Consider the following 19,428-nt stretch of genomic DNA (forward strand, 5'->3'; position numbering starts at 1 on the left):
TTCGGGTAAAGCTAGCCGGTGGCGGAAGCTGGGTGGTGGAACACAGCCTGTAGCTCCTATTACAACACCTTGATATTGTCACAAGCTGCCAGGCCAGGTATTAATGGTTCTCTAAACTGTGAATCTACATAAAGCTTCATCTATAAGCTGTGGCTGGAGGTGTAAGGGATATGCTGGAGGTCAATTGCATTTAGGTTTATCATGACTCCAGCAGTAGACTGTGATACCTCATGAGGAGGGCAACTTCATGAGCAGAGGAAGGTAGAGGAAGCAGCACTATAGTAAAACAGAGGAGGAAGTCTTCAGAGTTTCCTTTTAGTCCATCCTCTTATGAGATCAATATAAGGATGAGTAGACACACAGGTTCTAAAAGTCACATTCTTAGATGCACAGAGGGAAGCTCTCACTTCACTAATATTAGACTCAATGATAAAAGAAAAGGAAAGAGTTGTAGAGAAATATGCTGTTATGTAGCTTCACTGGGAGATGTTGACAATGATTCCCAAACCTGGTTGCGGTCATACTGCTCTGCACTCTTTCAAACTAAAGGGATTCAGGATTCTTCCAACTATGAACCATTTGGTGGCAAAGAATGAGCCTTATTCATATTCTGTAAATGTATGCTTAATAATACATATTCATGAAAGACAGGGTATATTTGAAACAGATGTGTGTGTTGGTGGATATATGAGTAGATGAACACATCAATAAACCAAAAAGAAGTAGGAAACAAGAGAACAAAGAAAACAGGACAGGTAGATATAAATACCATAAGATAGTCTGTCTCCAAAGGATCCCTTTCTTCTATCACCCTAGCATAGTCCCTGATGATAACACCAGCCACTCTCCTTCACCAGACTGTGTCTCTGTCCCAGCCTCTTCAGGGCATCTTTTACATCCTTGTTGCGCAGACTGTAGATGAGGGGGTTGAACATGGGGATCACCAGGGTGTAGATGATGGAGACCAACTTGCCCTGCTCTGTGGATTCCATACCCCCTGGCTGTCCATATATTGCAAAACCAGTTCCATAAAACAAGGATACAGCTGTCATGTGGGAGCCACAGGTAGAGAAGACTTTGTGCCTCCCTGACCCTGACTGCATCCTGAGGATGGTCACTGTGATGTAGCCATAAGAGATGATGATCACAAGAACAGCACACAGAATGATGAATCCAGAGATACCAAGGATGACAAGCTCATTAAGAGTTGTGTCTGCACAGGCAAGCTTGATCAGTGGGGGTATATCACAGAAGAAGGAATTGATGTGGTTGGAGCTGCAGAAGGACAACTGGAATGTGAGGCTGGTCTGGACAATGGCATTCAGGCAGCCAACACAGAAGGTACCCAGAACCAGACGGGCACAGATTGCAGGACTCATGTTCACAGAGTATCTTAAAGGACTGCAGATGGCCATGAAACGATCATAGGCCATCACAGCTAAGAGGAAAGCTTCAATGGCACCCAACAAGGAGAAAAGGAAGAGCTGAGTGGCACATCCCTCAAAGCTGATGACCTTGGAAGAGGAGAAAATGTTGGCCAGAGCATTGGGCACAATAACAGAAGAGAGGCAGAGGTCGACAAAGGACAGGTTCTTGAGGAAGAAGTACATGGGGGAGTGCAGGCCGGCATCCAGGGTGATGACCACGATCATGGTGAGGTTGCCCAGGATGGTCAGCACATACAGAGGCAGGAAGACAGCAAAGAGCAGGGCTTGGGTCTCTGCATCTCCCCCAAATCCAGCAAGAACAAACCCCTGCAAAGACACTGCTGAGAGACTTTCATTTCTGTGTACTGGTTTGTCCATGAGTGTGGACAGCTGAAGAGAGAGTGGGGGAGGCAGAGAGAGGAAGCAGATCTCACCGGTACAGCCGGATATTCCACAGGCTGCAGGAACTTATTGGTGACCTGCTGTCCCTTGTGCAAACTTCAGTACCTGCTCTGATATCTTTCCAGATGAGCTGGTGTGTCCTGAAAAATGAATTTCCTCAGATTTATTTAATTCATGAGGTTGTGCTGAGCCTTCCTGTGTGGAAGCCTGAGTTCATACTTTGAGGATAAAAAGAGACTCCAGACTAGTTACTCCCAGAGTACAGACAGTTTCTCAGTATCCCTATGCCTGCCTCTGGTTCCTGTGCTCACTCTACCTAGGGACACCCTTAGCAGTGCCATTGAAGCAGCTGTCTCCTGAGTCCCATTAAGTATTCCACAGTTATTCACTTTACTGATTTGAAAATGTTTCTAAGGACAATATGTCCTCAAAAAATTGGGTAGGGCAATTCCTTTCTTTATAGATTGGTATCAGAACATTAAAATGCCCTTCCCAGACTCAGACTGTGTTGTGCCCCTGACAGGACTCTGATCTCACCTTAGCAGCTGTGGCTCAAATGCTGACACATAGTGACAATCAATATGCAGACTCTGCTTGTTGATGTGACTGGTTCCTGCCAATGTCTAGATGTTGGAAATTATAGTGAGGGGCCAGGACCATATCCTGAAAAATCGAGGACTTGAGAGCACACATATATGAGACACAGTTTTGACCTCTAATCTGACTCATTGACAACTATGCTCCCTGCTCCATCCCCAGCTTTGGGTTTCACTTTGCCATTTAAAACCAGATGATGCTGACATCTACCCAGTGTCTTTGGGAGATTCATGTTCACATTTATTTGAATGATTTCTACTCTAGAATGAATACAAATGTCCTGCCGATAAACAGCTATGATTGCTACTGTTTATCCCAGGAGAAATCAGGGAGGTTGCCAGAGTTAGGAAGCTGGCTAGGGAGGAAGGAATGTCTGTTCCACAACATTCTCAAAGCTCAGGGACTTCCCTCAGGTGTATGGATCCAGCTGTTGCAGTGTCTACCATACACTGCATGCAGAGAGGTCGCGGAATAGGAAGGGTTCAATGTGAGCCCACCATATACTACAGAGATGACTTTTCTACTGAAAGCTCAAAGGTATGCATGAAGATTCATGCTCAAAATTGACACATATGACAGGGACCTAAGACCTTACCACATGGGTTTTCCTCGTCACCAGTGTGATATGTATTGATATGTCTATGACACAGATGGTCCTACATTTCTTGTTGGAGCAAGGAGAAGCACAATCCCTCAAGCTTTCCAAGGATCAATTACATTCAGAGACATATGTGGAAGGAGAAGGTAGCCGTGGAAGGTCTGCTGTGGGAGAATAGTGTTCCAGTGATGGTAAAGACACATCCTGTGCTCATCTTAGCCTAGCCCCTCCTAAGCCAGAGCATCCCTGTGTTACATGATGGATACAGAGCTTCATCCCACATGAATGCAGAATTGGAGCTGGTGTTCAAGATCGTGACCCTGTGTGGGATGATGCAGAACCACTAAATGTGACCTGGATTAATGTTAGGCTTGATCACCATAGGAAGCCATTGTCTACAGAACTAGTCCACAATCATTCCTGAGTCCCACCCTGATGTCTGCCATGTATGGCATCTTCTACTTTTAGCATCCTTGACAGATAACATGCCGACCTTACCTTATCTAGGTGAGACTCAGGACTCACACAAAGTCAGATACCACCATCCATGCTCCTCAGGTCCCCATGCTATTGAGGTTAGTCTGTGCTGAATATGGACACCGTGGGTTCCTTTTCCTTCCTGAGATCAGCTATGGCTTTCTGGACAGTAGAATGAGGTGGGTATGGGCAGAGGTGTAGACCTGGACTGAGAGTCTGTGTGTGCAAATCTTGGCTCCAGCAAGTTCTGTGTCTTGTGAAGTGTGAGGTCTGCGTTTCCTGACCTTTCTTCCTCTTCCATGTCTGTTATCAGGGCAGTGTGTGGGTGTCTATATTTGGGTTCACTCTGTTGGGGAGGATGCTCTGCATGGTTGAGCTGGGACTTGCAGTCTCCAGTGGCCAATTAAGGAGTCATGATCCTCTGTGGCATCTGGCACTCAAACTGAATGGCCTCCAGAGGTATAACAGAGACACTGGACAATTTCTAACTCATAACCATCTTCTCCTGGTGAGTTGGCAGGAAGCCTGGGGACCTCAGGAACCCGAGGAGACTCTGTCAGGGTATGGTAGATGACTCAGAGGGATCCTAATCCAATATCCCTCATTATAGTTGTTCCCTGTGTGGGCCATCATGGCCTTCCGGCCACAGCACTTCCTCCTCCAAGTCCCTAGCTATACTGATATGAGGAAAGGAGGTAGGGAGTCCTGTATGGTGTTATTTAGCCTCATCTTCCCACAACCATTTTTCTGTCCATTGACCCTTCAGTGCCATCAGAAGTCTATGTAGATGGTCTCAGTTCTCTTTCTGTGCCTTTTGGTTTTTTTTTGACACAGTTTCTCTGTAGCTTTGGAGCCTGTCCTGGTGTTAGCTCCACAAGATCAGGCTGGCCTTGAACTCAGAGAGATCTGCTTGCCTCTGCCTCCCTAGTGCTGGGATTAAAGGAGTGCCACCACTGTCTGACACAAATTCTACTTAAAGATTAAAAATTCAAGCCAATCTGTAATGATCCCAACCAAACGTATAGCTCTTCTCTTTGGTGGGTGACCCTTTCTTCTCTGGGTGGTGAGGTCTGACTCCCACCCATGCCTTCACTCTGCATTCTCCATCTGCTGTCTTTGTGAGGATGGCCCACAACACTCTCTCCTTCTGCACTGATAATGTCCTTGACAGCTCATTGTGGGCGACAACTAGGTCAGTGCCTGGGTTTGATGCCTCCACTGAATTCCTCCATTATCTTACCTCACCGCTCCCTGGAACTTGCTTGTTTCCTTTCTACAAACAATTCCTCCTCTCCCTTCATTTTCATGTATGTGTGATTGTGTGTGTGTGTGTGTGTGTGTGTGTGTATGTGTGTATGTGTGTGCATGTATGTGTGTGTGTGTTCCAAGGACTTTTATTAGGATTGCTTGCACATGCGCAGGTGGGGTGTGGTTATTTACTTGATAAAAGACAACTTACCCATGGCTGAGACTGATTAATATGAGTTTCTTTTCTCATCAATATTAATAGTCCATTGCTTCTACGGGAGGGATGGGGTCTCATAAGATCCTCCCCATCAATGTGCAATGTTGATTGGCCCACACCCGGGCAGGTAGTCACACTTTTATTAGTTCATGACTACAGCAGCCATGTCAATTCCAAGAGACATTTCATAGCTCCTCCCCATCTTCTGGGTTTTATGCTCTTAATAGTTTTAGTACCTGTGTGATCCCTTCTGCAGGATTTTTGCTATTATTTAACTTTTTGGCAGTTATTTGGGAAACTTTATGGAAACAATCTAAAATCCAGAAAGCTCCTGGTGACACCAAAGTAACTCCTTTGTCTCCAGTCACTGAAGTGGCCAGATTTCTACAAAGTGATGCTTAGTGAATTCTCCAGACCAGTTCCTGTGCAGTCATCTGTCTACTTTCCTTTTTTTAAGTTTTAGTTTTTTAAAAATTTATTAGATTTTTTTTTAAATCCAAGTTCCCACTCCCTCCTTTCCTCTCATTCTTTCAACACACCCTCCCACAGCACTCCCATCCAATCCTCTGAGAAGGTCAGTCACATTGATCTGTGGAAGGTCCAAGGCCCTCCTTACTGCTTCTAGACTGAACAAGGTACACATTTAAAGAGAATAGGATCTCAAAAGGCAGTACATGCAGTAGGTATAAATCCTGATGCCAGCCAGTGGCCCCTAAGTCTGCTACAGCCATGAAACTGTCAACCACATTCAGAGAGACTAGTTTGGTTCTATGTTTGTTCCTTCACAGTCCATCTGAAATTGTTGAGCTCCTATTAGCTCAGGCAAACTGTTTCAGTGGGTGAACCCATCCTGGTCCTGACATCTTTGTTCATATTCTCATTTCTTCACTCTTCAACTGAACTTTGGGAGCTCAGTCCACTGATCCAATGTCGGTCTCTGACTTTGTTTCCATCAGTTGCTTGATGAAAGTTCTATGGCGATATTTTAAATATTCATCAATCTGACTACAGGGCAAGACCAGTTTGGGTACCCTCTTCTATATCGATTAGGGTCTTATCTGGGGTCATCCTTGTGGATTCCTGGGAATTTCTCTAGAATCAGGTTTCTGCTAATCCTATAATGGCTTCCTCAATCAAGTTATCTCTTTCCTTGCTCTCAACTTTGACCTTCTTTCACCTTGACTCCCCCATTCCCTCAAGTTCTTCTTAACCATCCCTTTCTCCTCTCTTCTTTCCTTTCTACCCTCTCTTCCTTCCCCACCTCCATGCTCCCAATTATGTTAGGTGATCTTGTATATTTCCACTTTCCAGGTATATATATATATATATATATATATATATATATATATATATATATATATATTTTCTTTCGGTTCATCTTATTATTTAGCTTCTCTAGGCTCTTGAACTATAGGCTCAATGTCCTTTGTTTATAGCTAGTTTGCACTTATGAGTGAGTACATACCATATTCGTCTTTTTGGGTCTAGGTTACCTCTCCCAGGATAGTGTTTTCTAATTCCATCCATTTGCATGCAAAATTCAAGATGTCTTTCCTTTTTACTGTTGAGTAGTACTCTAATGTGTAAATTGCCACATTTTCTTAATTCATTCTTCATTTGAGGGGCATGCAGGTCATTTCCAGATTCTGCCTTTTACAAATAATGCAGCTTTAAATATAGTTGAACAAATTCTTTTGTAGTACAATTGAGCATCTTTTGGGTGGAGAAGAATGCTTAAAAAAATCACATACTAGCTCAGAATTGTATATAATAAAAGGTAACATATTTAGGTGTAGACTCACAGATCACAGTCCTCTGCTGGAACTGGGAACAGCATCTGAATCACGCAGCTGGAATAAAGACTGGATGTGCACTTTGCATCTGAATACATTATTGTATTAAGAGCAGCGGCTGCTTCCCGCCACCCGGCTAGCTTTACCCGAAATAATTACAGGGAAAACTGTATTCTTTTAAACACTGCTTGGCCCATTAGCTCTAGTCTCTTACTGGCTAGCTCTCACATCTAGATTAACCCATTTCTAATAATCTGTGTACCACCACAAGGTGGTAGCTTACCGGTAAGATCCTAACCTGAGTCTGCCTCGGAGAGGAGAATCATGGCGACTGACTGACTCTGCTTCTTTCTCCCAGCATTCTGTTCTGTTTACTCCACCTACCTCATTTTCTGTCCTATTAAAGGGCCAAGAGAGTTTCTTTATTTAACCAATGAAATCAACACAAAACAGAAGACTTCCACATCAATACATAGTATAAGAAGCCACACCCAAGTGGGCAGGTATCTTAAAGGCTACTGGTGGTAGGAATTCCAACAGCACCTTCTCCTTTTGTTTAAATAAGAAAGTCCTAAGCCTAATACAAAGTTATACATTAAAAACAAATATCAGGTATAAAAATTAGAATTACAACCAGCATAAACATTATCAAGCAATAAACACATGATAAATGTTTCAATAATTATCCCACCCTAATGAGTTTAAATTTTGTACATAAATAATTGGCTAAGTCATGAGAGGAAAGTAACTACAACTATCTGGTCTTCAACCCCATTGAAGACCCAAGAAAAGACATAATATTACTTGAGTAAGCAAGAAGTTCCATTAAGCAATTTCCAAAATGTGCAAAAAAGATGACAGAAATAACTGGCTACCTGAGCAATCACCCAAAGTCTTATTTGCAATGATGGAGCAACCAACTTTGGCTAAGGCCTAGAGTTACTGACAGACCATTTTTAGAAGCAGGAAATTTTTCAAAACTGTCTTACCTTGTCTTGGCAAGATTTGACAGTCTTTTATTTTGTATCCTGCTTGTCCTGTCCTGATATCATGCATTTTGTAAGTAGTCAATACTTAGGCAGTTATACTTGACCAAAGGCCACTTTTGCCAAGAAGAAAACAAGCTCCAAGTAGAGTGTCTTTTGTGCTCATCATTTTTTCTGGAATGGATCAGTGCTGCCAGGAGTAATTTTGTATCATTTCAAGAGAATCCTAAGTTATTTAAATGCCATATTCTACAGCTCTTTGAAGTGATTGAAGATTTCCTATCTATGCAGAATACAATCTCTATGTATCTAAAGAACCTGATTAGTTTAACTGTAACTACGAAAAACATGGATGGCTATTGACCTATGAATCTTAATACCTATATAACTTAAAGACTAAGACTTCATATTAGAATGTTAAACAATCTTTAAACACCTGGGCAACAAATGAGGACAATGATCTCAAAATGTAAACAATGTATAAGTATCTTGATCAAGATAGAAATGTATATTGCAATATGATAAATAAACCCTAAAATTGTCTCAGCATACAAAATTTCTTAAGCAGAGGTACTAGCATACATGCATACAATAAAAAAAATTAGCTTTGCCTAGATATATGAATATTGTAGATGAAAATCCTAGACCATTATCTGTTTTTATTTGTGCAGGTATTCCCATGATGGCCATAACTCCTAATAAATGTGTGATTACTGAATCAAACTTTTCTGAGCTTAAAGCAGTAGCACATGGAAAATCTCAATAAGTGTCATTGGTGTGGTACACATATTTTAATTTTCAAAATTCTGTAAAGTGGAACACATCCATCTGCCAGATTTCAATCCTTTGGGTTAGTCCCTGCAGGTAGTAGTATATGGTCATAGAAAGGTCAAGTGGGACATCTCTTTATAATCTCGTCAGCTTGTTGCCATATAGTAGAAAACACTTTCTTTAAACTTTAGCTATTGGAATGATGTTTCTTATGGAATTCTGAGGCCTTCAACACACTTTCAATCAGTAATCAATCAATGTCCTATATTACCTTGTACTAGAGGACCTCACAGACCTGTATGGGATTGGAGTTGTGTTGTGTATATGGTACAAAGCCTATTCCTGATTATATCTTGAACCTGTATGAACAATGAAGTCAATTCTCTATTATCTGGTATAAATTCAGCAGTTTCAATATGCAAAACAACTCTTTCTGCATATTGTGAATCAGTAACTGTATTGAGAGGTCCTTTAAAATCCCTTCACACCCTGAGAATACCATATAATTCTACCTTTTGAATATAATTATAATCATACCTTACTTAATTATTCTAATTTGTAACCTGCTTTTCCTAATTTGTATCAATATAGAATGAAAGGGCTCCAGTTATTGGTGTGTTCCGTACATGTGGGGATGAATTCAAGTAGTTCTTTTTGTGAGGTTAATTCTATCACTTTGGGATAATTGCTATTAATCTCTCATAAAAATTTAGCACAAACTCTTTGCCAAAGTTCATTGTTTTCCCATAATTTTTTAATTTCATTAGAAGTAAAATGAGCTATAATCTCTGTTGGTTCTATACTTAACCTATTTTATAAACTGGGTATGTGACAAAATCTCCACTCTGTATTTTTTTCAGGAGCAATTTGTAATCCCTATTTCGACAACACTTCCTTTGCTTTTTCAAATATTCTTTCTAAAGTATCTATGTTTGAATCAGATAGCAAAATACCATCAGTGTGATGGTAAGTTATAGATTTAGGAAATTTTTTATGTGTTATTCCCAATGGGTGATTTACAGAGTATTGGCAAAGGGTGGGGCTAGTGAGCATTCCCTGTGGAAGGATGGTCCACTGGTATTACTTAGTACATTGAGAATTATTATAAGTAGCCACTGTGAAGGCAAAATTTTCTCTGTACTTTTCTTTTAAAGGTATAGTAAAGAAACAATCTTACAAATCAATAACTATAAGAGGCCAAAAATTTGGTAATAGAGAAGGCAGAGGAATTACAGATTATAAAGGGCCCATAGCTTGAATTACCTTATTTACAGCTCTTAGATCTGTCACCATTCTTCATTTACCTGATTTTTTTAAACAATAAATACCAGAGAATTCCAGTGGCTGGTTGATTCTTCAATATGGTGAGCTTCTAGTTGCTCCTATAACAGCTGCTCTAAAACCTATAATTTATCTTCTATTAACATCCACTCTTTAACCGATATTGGTTTCTTAGTTAACCATTTAAAGTTAGGGCTGTTGGTTACTCTAAAGTGATGATAGTTGCTTTGTGTTCTGGCACATCTCGAATTGCTGGTGACCTTTGTGTATAGTACTTTATAATATCCTTACCTAAATTATGAGTTTCTGGGACTGCAGGAACATTAATCTAGGTATTCCATTGCTGCAGCAGGCCATGACCCCATAAATTTAACACAATATTAGCCACATATGGCCTCAGCTTTCCTCTCTGTTCTTCTGGCCCTATGCAGTCAATAAATCTCATGTTTCATTTCACTTGAGATAGGGATCCGATTCCTAATAACTGAATATCTGCCTCTTGAAGAGGACAATTTGGATGCCAAGATTCTAGAGTAATGATACTCATGAATACCCGTGGCAATCAAACCCACAATTACAATACCATTTATACATACTCCTAGTTTTGGTCTTTGATCATTTATAGAAGTCTGCCAGAATATAGGTTTTCTATTTCCTGATGGAATTTTTGATTATCCTCCATGTTTATTTCATCATATAGAATAGTATACTTCTTTACAAAAGGCTCTAGATTTTTTAATTTTTCCTGGTGAGACATGTTATCACAGTAACTAGGCATTACTGGACTGATTTTGACTTGGGGGCCTGCAAGAGACCCCCAAGGACTTTCCTTATGGTATCAGGTTGCCTTTTCTCTTTTTTTGATGTGCATTCATAGGTCCATTATCTGGCTTTTCCACACATCCTGTTCTTGCCACTCCTAGAGGAGTTACTGTTCCTAGGAATTCCTTGTCTACAATCCCTTCTCAAATGTCCTATTCTACAACAATTGAAACATTTGGCATTTTGATGACTCTTCATTCCTTTCAAAATTGCTTCCTCTACTCAAGATTCAGTATTATAGTCAAATGTCTCAATGTTCATTGCATGCAGAATCCATTCATCCTTTGGTGCTGATCTAACCTATAAAGGTCCAAGTATCTTTTTGCATTCTATGTTTGCATTTTCAAAAGCCAGAGATTCAATGAATACTCATCTAGCATCTGGCTCTGTTACTCCTATTTGTACTGCCTTAGTTAATTTTAGTGAAAAGTCACTAAAGGGTTCTCTCTGACCCTATTTAATCCTGGTATATGATTTAATTTGTTTTCCTAATTCTTTAAATCTGTCTCAAGAATTTAAAGGTGATTTGTGGCATAGGGACAAGATTTGTTCACTGTAAAGAGTTTGAGCCCGTGGGTCAGCATAAGTGCCCTCACCAAGAATTTGATCTTGGGAAGTTTCAAGTTCTTTTTTCCCCCTGTTGTTCTAAAATTTTAGCCTCTTCCCTGAAGTGTAGTATTAAGAGCGTTGGGTGCCGTTCTGTAGTAGGAGTGGCGGGGCTGTGTCCCCAGCACCCCGCCACCCACATGGCTAGCTTTACCCGAAATAACAACACACAAATTGTATTCATTTAAACACTGCTTGGCCCTTTAGCTCTAGCCCTTACTGGCTAATTCTAATATCCCGATCAACCCATCTCTAATAATCTGTGAGCACCGGTCTTACCGGGAAGATTCTAGCCTACGTCCATCCTGGGTCGGAGCTCCATCGCATGTGTCTGCCTGGGAGCGGGGCATGGCATCTCTCTCTGAGACATCTTACCTCACTTCCTCTTCCTCCTAGCATTCTGTTCTGTTTACTCCACCCACCTATGTTCTAAGCTATGAGCCTAAGCAGTTTGTTTATTACTTAACCAATGAAATCAACAGATTGATATATGACACTCCCACATCACTTCCCCTTTTTCTGTTTAAACAAAAAAGGAAGGCTTTAACTTTAACATAGCAAAATTACATATAACGAAACAGTTATCAAGTAAAAATTACAATAATCTTTATCATAACTAAGGAAAACTGTAACTATAACTAACTATTCTTAACTCCATCAAAGACTCCAGAAAGATACAATATTACCTAAGCAAACAAGAAAAAAGCAACTTTCAAACTCTAGAAATGACAGAGACATCTCGCTGCCTGTACAGTCACCCAAAGTTCCTCTGTACCATTGGGGCATCCATCTTCGGCCTTCAGGCCCATAGTTTCCAGCAGACATTTCCACAAAGCAGGAAATTTCAAAGGCAGTCACTATCTGCTTGTCCTGAAGAATGTCTTGCAGACTCTTTCATGAATCAGGAACCCCGAAAGATTATCTCACCTTTAGGCAAGTTTAGCAGTCCTCTCTCTGCGGGTTCTCTGTGTCCAGTTTATGCAATAGTCCAAGCAAGAACAGTTTCTTGCCCAAATGGCTATCAAACTCCATAAGGATCCTCTTCGATGCCCATCTTCGTCTTGAAGTAGATTGGTGCTGCCAGGAGCAGAGTGTCTCATTGTCATGAAAAGTCCTAAGTTATTAAAACATTTAAAATGCCAAATTCTATAATCTTTGAAAGATATGAAGAAGGCCTATCTAAGATATATCTATGCACATCTAGAAAATCTTAACTAACATGACTACAAACCTGACTATTATGATTATCTATTAACAAGCTATATATATTACATTTTAAGTGAACTACACAATCACAATATCTTAATCAATAGCAGAAATATGCATATACATATACAAAATTGACCTTAAATCTCTATCAATAAAGCAAAATCTATACTAATACAAATTATTCATATCTCTATCCTATCCCCCTTTAAATGTAAAAGAACGTTTATAAACAATATTTGGGAACATGGGTGCAGTTTTTTCTCTCCAAACTGCTTCCTGCTGAATGGGCGCGTCATTAATTAGGTCTTTCATGGTATAACCTGTGTGCTAGTTTCATCCCAGTTGGCAGTTGAGCGAAGCAATTTTCTGAAGATGTTCACAGCAATCCTTCAGGAGGACGTGGTCCATTATACCATATCAGAATAGAAGAAATGAACAGGGTCTCATCATCTGTGAAAACAAAATAAGAAACTCCTTTCCAAAGCGTCATGTCCTTAGATCCAAATTTCAAAGTCAAGGCATTTTCAAAATATCTATGTTGAATTAGTTCAGCAGCATTTATAAACAAATATCTTTTAGCAGCTGTTGCTCCTTCCTCAGCATTCAAACAATTCAAAGAGAGCAAAATAGCATACAGCATCAAAATTCTCTGTGTATTTTCCATTTTTGTGCGCTTTATTTTAACCTCTATTTCGTTTATTTTTACTGTTAACTTTTTGCTTTTTGAGACAGGTTCTCTGTATCTTTGACCTGGAATAACTCTGTAGACCAGGCTGTCTTTGAACTCTCAGAGATCTGCCTGTCTCTGCCTCCCAGGCATTCGGGATTAAAGGTGTATGCTATCACACCTTGAAGTCACAGAGGTCAATCTCCCTCTGCCTCCTAAGTGTTGGGATTAAAGGTGTGTACTACCACACCCAACTACTCTCTTTCTTCCTTATTTTTGTTTTTTACTTTAAGAATTTTAACTTTTAGTCTGCATATATTTTAACACTGTAAATTATTTAAAATTTCTTTGTCTTTGATGCTCTCTTTACTGTATCTCTGTTTTTCTGACCACATAAGTCTTTAATGTACCAAGCAATATCAGTAGGACTAAAGCCATGGCTTTGTCAGCTAGATGTAGCCCATTCCTTAGCTTTCCAGCCTCATGGCTGAGATACTGGCTGTAGCCATGTTTACTGCCAAAACTCTATGGCATTTCAAGGTCCCTGCCAGCAAGTGAGCTTCAGCAGCCTATGCTTGCAAACCGCATGAACCGCCTGCATAAAAGAGTCAGAGTTTGCCGGGCGATGGTGGCGCACTCCTTTAATCCCAGCACTCGGGAGGCAGAGGCAGGCGGATCTCTGGGAGTTCGAGGCCAGCCTGGTCTACAAGAGCTAGTTCCAGGACAGGAACCAAAAGCTATGGAGAAACCCTGTCTCGAAAAATCAAAAAAAAAAAAAAAAAGTCAGAGTTTGCCCTGGCAGGACAGCCCAGAAAGCCGGCATTTTTATACGGCGCAGCTTTTTTCCTGCTACGGCTGAAAACCGAAAAGCATGCGTTCAGCTTTTCGTCAACACCATTTAAGTGTTTCATGGCAGGACCTCTTAAGAGCTGCAGGGTTTTGCAGCTGAAGCTGAGTCAGGAAGCCTCTCTTAGATGAGAGCACTTGCTTGCCTCTAGCAAGCAGAGCAGACCCAAGATATTGCCACAAGAAACATGCTTTACTCTATTCTTTTCCAAGCTTTCTCAGGCTTTCTGTGGACTCAGTTATCCACACGTCTGGGCGCCATTTTGTAGTAATAAGAGCGGTGGGGCTGCGTCCCCAGCACCCCGGCCGCCTGGCTAGCTTATACCCTGAAATAATTACACGGACACTGTATTCTTTTGGCCCATTTCTATCTAGCCTCTTCTAGGCTAACTCTCGCACCTGGACTAGCCCATTTCTAATAATCTGCTGTAGCCCACGAGGTGGCTTACCAGGGAGATTCTAGCCTACGTCCATCCTGGGTCGGAGCTTCATTGCGTTCGTCCGCTTGGGAGCGGGGAGCATGGCGTCTCTCTGAGGCGTCTGCCCCCGAGAGGAGAGCTGTCGAATCTGAGCTCACTTCCTCTTCCTCCCAGCATTCTGTTCTGTTTACTCCACCCACCTATGTTTTAACCTATGAGGGCCAAGCAGTTTCTTTATTTTTTTAACCAATGACCTTCCTCCATCACTGAAGTAACATTTAAACCTCAGTTGAGGCCTGTTATCCAGGACTGCTGAAACTAAACTGAAGCTAGTCATGTGACATCTCCTTAATTCTAGAAGTCCATGTCTTCATCATTCTCCCTAACAAATGCAGAATGCAAGCCATAAGTTAAGACAGCTTGCTTAATTTTTTTTAAGCTCATTCCTTTTTATAGATACCCATGTACCTTCTTCGGATCCTTTTTGTCTTTAGAATTTGATGCTTTGTCAGAGTAGTTTACAGGAGAGGAAGCTAAATCCCTGAATAAGTCATTTCTGACAGCTACTCGTGATGTTGAATCCTGTCCTTGTACCTTCTCTCCTGGATCAACAGCTGCAATAATTTCCTCAATTGTCTCAAATCTTTTTACTAGTGTCTTTTTTAAAGTCTATATCTTCTGTCCTGTATGTATTTCTAGTGATTTCATTGAGGCACATAGCCGCTGGCTCTCATGCTGTACATGTGATTCCAAGGTCTGAAGTTTTTCCTTCAAAGGTAACATGCCATCCTTGGACATTATTTGGATAGCATGCAGATTTCCTTCCTGGAGAGATACTCTAGCTTGTAACATATCATAACTTTTAACAGATTTTGATGGTCAAATTCAACAGTATGAACTCTTTCAATTAATTTCTCAGTATCCTTTGACATGGACTCAATTTTGCCTGTCAAATTAATGTTAATAGTATCACTTTTTATGGTATATACTTTTCAATAATATTGATTTTTTTCTCGTATCTTTTGCTTTTCGATGGTATTAATCCTGTCAGCTAGCTGTTCATTATTAGTCTGTAAAGACTGAATCATTTCTAAAAGTTCCTCATTCTTGGCTCTGTTATCAAACCATTTTCTTAAGGATAGAATATGAAGAAAAAAAACTAAGTCCCAATATCCAATAAATAGATGTATCACAATAACCATATAAACCTTGCATAATACAATCCATAGTATTAGCAAAAACGTTATTAAAAGTTTTAATTTTAATGTTATCTGGCATTATATAACTTTTGAGTTTATTGATTTACTAATGAATAAAATATTTTCCTGGTATGACGTCTGGTAGATTTTTTAGGTGTAATAATCTTTATTGTCCACCAGGTGCCGGGGTTGCAAAAAGTCGCCACTCAAGGGGCAACCTGGTGCCATGAATAATCAATTCCATACATGGAGCGAAATATCCAGAACTAACGGGCAGGGAGCACAAACTGGAAGCTGTGGAAGTTGGCATGGGACAAGGAACCATGGCAGGGAATGTAGTAGGGGGAGGGGAGGTATGTGTATGCTTAGGGAATTTCCAAGTTTCTGCATGCAGTTAGCTCTGCTGTGGTAGGGGTCCTACAAAACACCACTTAGGTAAAAGCAAGCCAAGCAGGTGGAGGCACGAGTCTTTCTAGCTGTGGATCTAGGTCTTTAAGTCGGTTCACCCATTCAATGTGGAGTCCGGATCAACCTGGGTGCCAAATGAAGAAGGACACTTAAAAGAAATCCCACACTAGCTCAGAATTGAGTATAATAGAGGTTTATTTATTTAGGGGTAGATTTACAGATAACAATCTTCTGCTTGAACCGGGAGCAACAACCAAATCCAGCAGCTAGGAAAGAAGCATATAGGATATAAAAGCTACACCCAAGTGGGCAGGTAACTTAAAGGTTACTGGAGGTAGGAATTCCTACAGCATATGAACATAGTAGAACAAATGTTTTTGTAGTATGATTGATCATCCTTTGGGTATATGGCCAAGGTTGGTATTGCTGGATCCAGAGGTAGATTGATTCTCAGTTGTCTGAGAAACCACCATACTGATTTCCAGAGTGGTTGTACAAGTCAAACCCACCCTTGTACAAGTTCTATAAATGTAATTACAGCTGCTGAGATTCGACAGTGCACTGGCAGGGCTATGCATGGATGATAATGTTCCACACGCCCACCCCAATTTCTGAATTTTACATAAATCCTTCCCGTTTCCTATAATGTTCCTTGAGCCTTAGAGGGGATAATATAGATTATCCCATTTGGGGCTGAGCACTCAACAGTTGCTTATTCTTGGCATGTTGACCATCTATGAAGTCTCTGCAATACTCACTGTGCATTGTTCATGATGTGTCTGTCAAATTGCCTTCTAATTATTTAAGTTCATAGATTATAGGCACATGATAATTGCTAAAGGGAAGGCCAAGTCATGTTCTCAAGTGGTACAGCCTATAGGAAGTTCTCACTCCTGTAAATACTCCTTCTCATTTGTCTATAGTAACTCTAATGAAACTCATCTGTTTGCTCCCTTAAAAGGAACAGAAAAGTAGAAGTGGGAAAAGGAAGAGGAAGGAGATCAACAAGAATGTGAGGAAAAGATAGGGCAATGGTAAAATTATGACCAAAAGTGATATATGCACACATAAGGTTGTATAACTAGTGCATGTTCATGAGCTCCATTAAGACACAGAAGAGAAAAGGAACATTATATCTCAACAAGCTTATGTTTGTAGAAGAAAAGCACCTGCAGATCACAGCTAATGTTACACCACATAATCTCAGAAACAGACAAAATAGGAGAACTGCAGGATGCTCAGAAAGGGAAACTGGGAGGAAGAGCAAGCCCTGCTTAGAGGGCAGATCCCCTTTGAAGGTCTCCAGGGAAAGAAGAGCATGATATCAGACACACAGGGCAGAGAGGCACAGGCAAGCCACATGTGCAGAGGGCTATTGTAATGTCGAGTTGGCTAAGGCTTCAATCTTACGCAGAGGATAAATTAACACCTTGGTATTGTCACAAGGTGCTGGGCCAGGTTTTAATGATTCCCTGAACAGTGAATCTGCCTACAGCTTCATCTATAACTCCAGGTTGAAGGTTGAAGGGATATGCTGGCTGTCATTTGCATTTAGGTTCCTCAGGATTCTAGCAGTACACAGTGATATCGCATGAGGAGGGCAGCTTCATGAGCAGAGGAAGATAGAGGAAGCAACACTATTGTAAAACAGAGGAGGAAGTCTGCAGAGATTTGCTTTTAGCCCATCCACACACTAGATCAATATAAGGACAAGTCAACACACAGCGTCTAAAAGTCAAAGTCTTACATGCACAGAGGGAAGGTCTCACACCACTTGCATTAGATTCAGAGATGAAACAAAAGGAAAGAGTTGTAGAGAAATGTGCAGTTATGTAGCTTCACTGGGAGATGTTGACAATGGTTCCCAAACCACGTTCCGGCCATAGCGCACTGCCCTTTGCCAAACAGAAAGAATTCAGGATTCTTCCAACTATTGACCATTTGGTGGTAAATAATGTGCCTTATTCACATTCTGTAAATGTCTGCCTAATAATATACATTCAGGAAAGACAGGTTAGATGACAAACAGATGTGTGTGTTGGTGAATATGTGTGCGGATGAATACATCAATAAAAAAGAAGTAAAATACAAGAGGACAAAGAAAAGAGGATAGGTAGATATAAGTACCATAAGATAGTCTGTCTCCAAAGGAACCTTTTCTTCTATGACCCTAGCATGGTAACTGATGGTGACACCAGCTACTCTTCTTCACCAGACTGTGTCTCTGTCCCAGCCTTCTCAGGGCATCCTTTACATCCTTGTTGCGCAGACTGTAGATGAGGGGGTTGAGCATGGGGATCACCAGGGTGTAGATGATGGAGACCAGCTTTCCTTGCTCCATGGATTCAATACTTCCTGGCTGGCCATATATAGCAAAACCAGTTCCATAAAACAAGGATACAGCTGTCATGTGGGAGCCACAGGTAGAGAAGACTTTGTGCCTCCCTGACCCTGACTGCATCCTGAGGATGGTCATTGTGATGTAGCCATAAGAGATGATGATCACAAGAACAGTACACACAACGATGAACCCACAGATACCAAACATGACAAGCTCATTGAGAGTTGTGTCTGCACAAGCAAGCTTGATCAGTGGGGGTATATCACAGAAGAAGGAATTGATGTGGTTGGAGCTGCAAAAGGGCAGCTGGAATGTGAGGCTGGTCTGGACAATGGCATTCAGGCAGCCAACACAGAAGGTACCCAGAACCAGACAGGCACAGTTTGTAGGGTTCATGTTCACAAAGTATCTTAAAGGACTGCAGATGGCCATGAAACGATCATAGGCCATCACAGCTAAGAGGAAAGCTTCAATGGCACCCAACAAGGAGAAAAGGAAGAGCTGAGTGGCACATCCCTCAAAGCTGATGACCTTGGAAGAGGAGAAAATGTCAGCCAGAGCATTGGGCACAATAACAGAAGAGAGGCAGAGGTCGACAAAGGACAGGTTCTTGAGGAAGAAGTACATGGGGGAGTGCAGGCCGGCATCCAGGGTGATGACTGTGATCATGGTGAGGTTGCCCAGGATGGTCAGCACATACAGAGGCAGGAAGACAGCAAAGAGCAGGGCCTGGGTCTCTGCACCTCCCCCAAATCCCACCAGCACGAACCCCTGTAGGGACACTGCCTGCAGACTTCCATTTCTGTGTATTGGTTTTGCCATGAGTGTGTATAGCTGACAAGAGAGTGGGGGTAAAGGGTTGAAGCAAAAAGGCAGCAGATCTCAGCAGTACAGCTGGATGTTCCACAGGCTGCAGGAACTTGGTCACATGCTGTCTCTTGTGCAAACTTCAGTAGCTGCTCTGATATCTTTCCAGATGAGCTGTTGTGGCCTGAAAAGGGAATTTTCTAAGATTTATTTAATTCATGAGGTCGTGATGAGCCCCCTATTGAAAGCCTCAACTCATATGCTGAGGATATAAAGAGATTTTCAGATTTAGTGACTACCAGAGCAC

General features: G+C 41.3%; 2 protein-coding genes across 2 annotated transcripts; both read right to left on the bottom strand.

Annotated features, from left to right (window-relative positions):
• Nucleotides 1-812: 812 nt before the first annotated feature.
• LOC121433397 (olfactory receptor 12-like) lies at nucleotides 813-1,805 on the bottom strand. Its single transcript, XM_041631760.1, has one exon. It carries the CDS (start codon nucleotides 1,803-1,805, stop codon nucleotides 813-815), a length of 993 nt encoding a protein of 330 aa, XP_041487694.1.
• Nucleotides 1,806-18,143: 16,338 nt separating this feature from the next.
• Nucleotides 18,144-19,136, bottom strand: LOC121433398 (olfactory receptor 12-like). Its single transcript, XM_041631761.1, has one exon. The coding sequence runs from the start codon at nucleotides 19,134-19,136 to the stop codon at nucleotides 18,144-18,146; it is 993 nt and encodes a 330-aa protein (XP_041487695.1).
• Nucleotides 19,137-19,428: the final 292 nt, after the last annotated feature.

Source organism: Microtus oregoni, unplaced genomic scaffold (assembly GCF_018167655.1).
Source record: "Microtus oregoni isolate MIOR12 unplaced genomic scaffold, Mior012 000038F_ref0000394, whole genome shotgun sequence".
NCBI lineage: Eukaryota > Metazoa > Chordata > Mammalia > Rodentia > Cricetidae > Microtus > Microtus oregoni.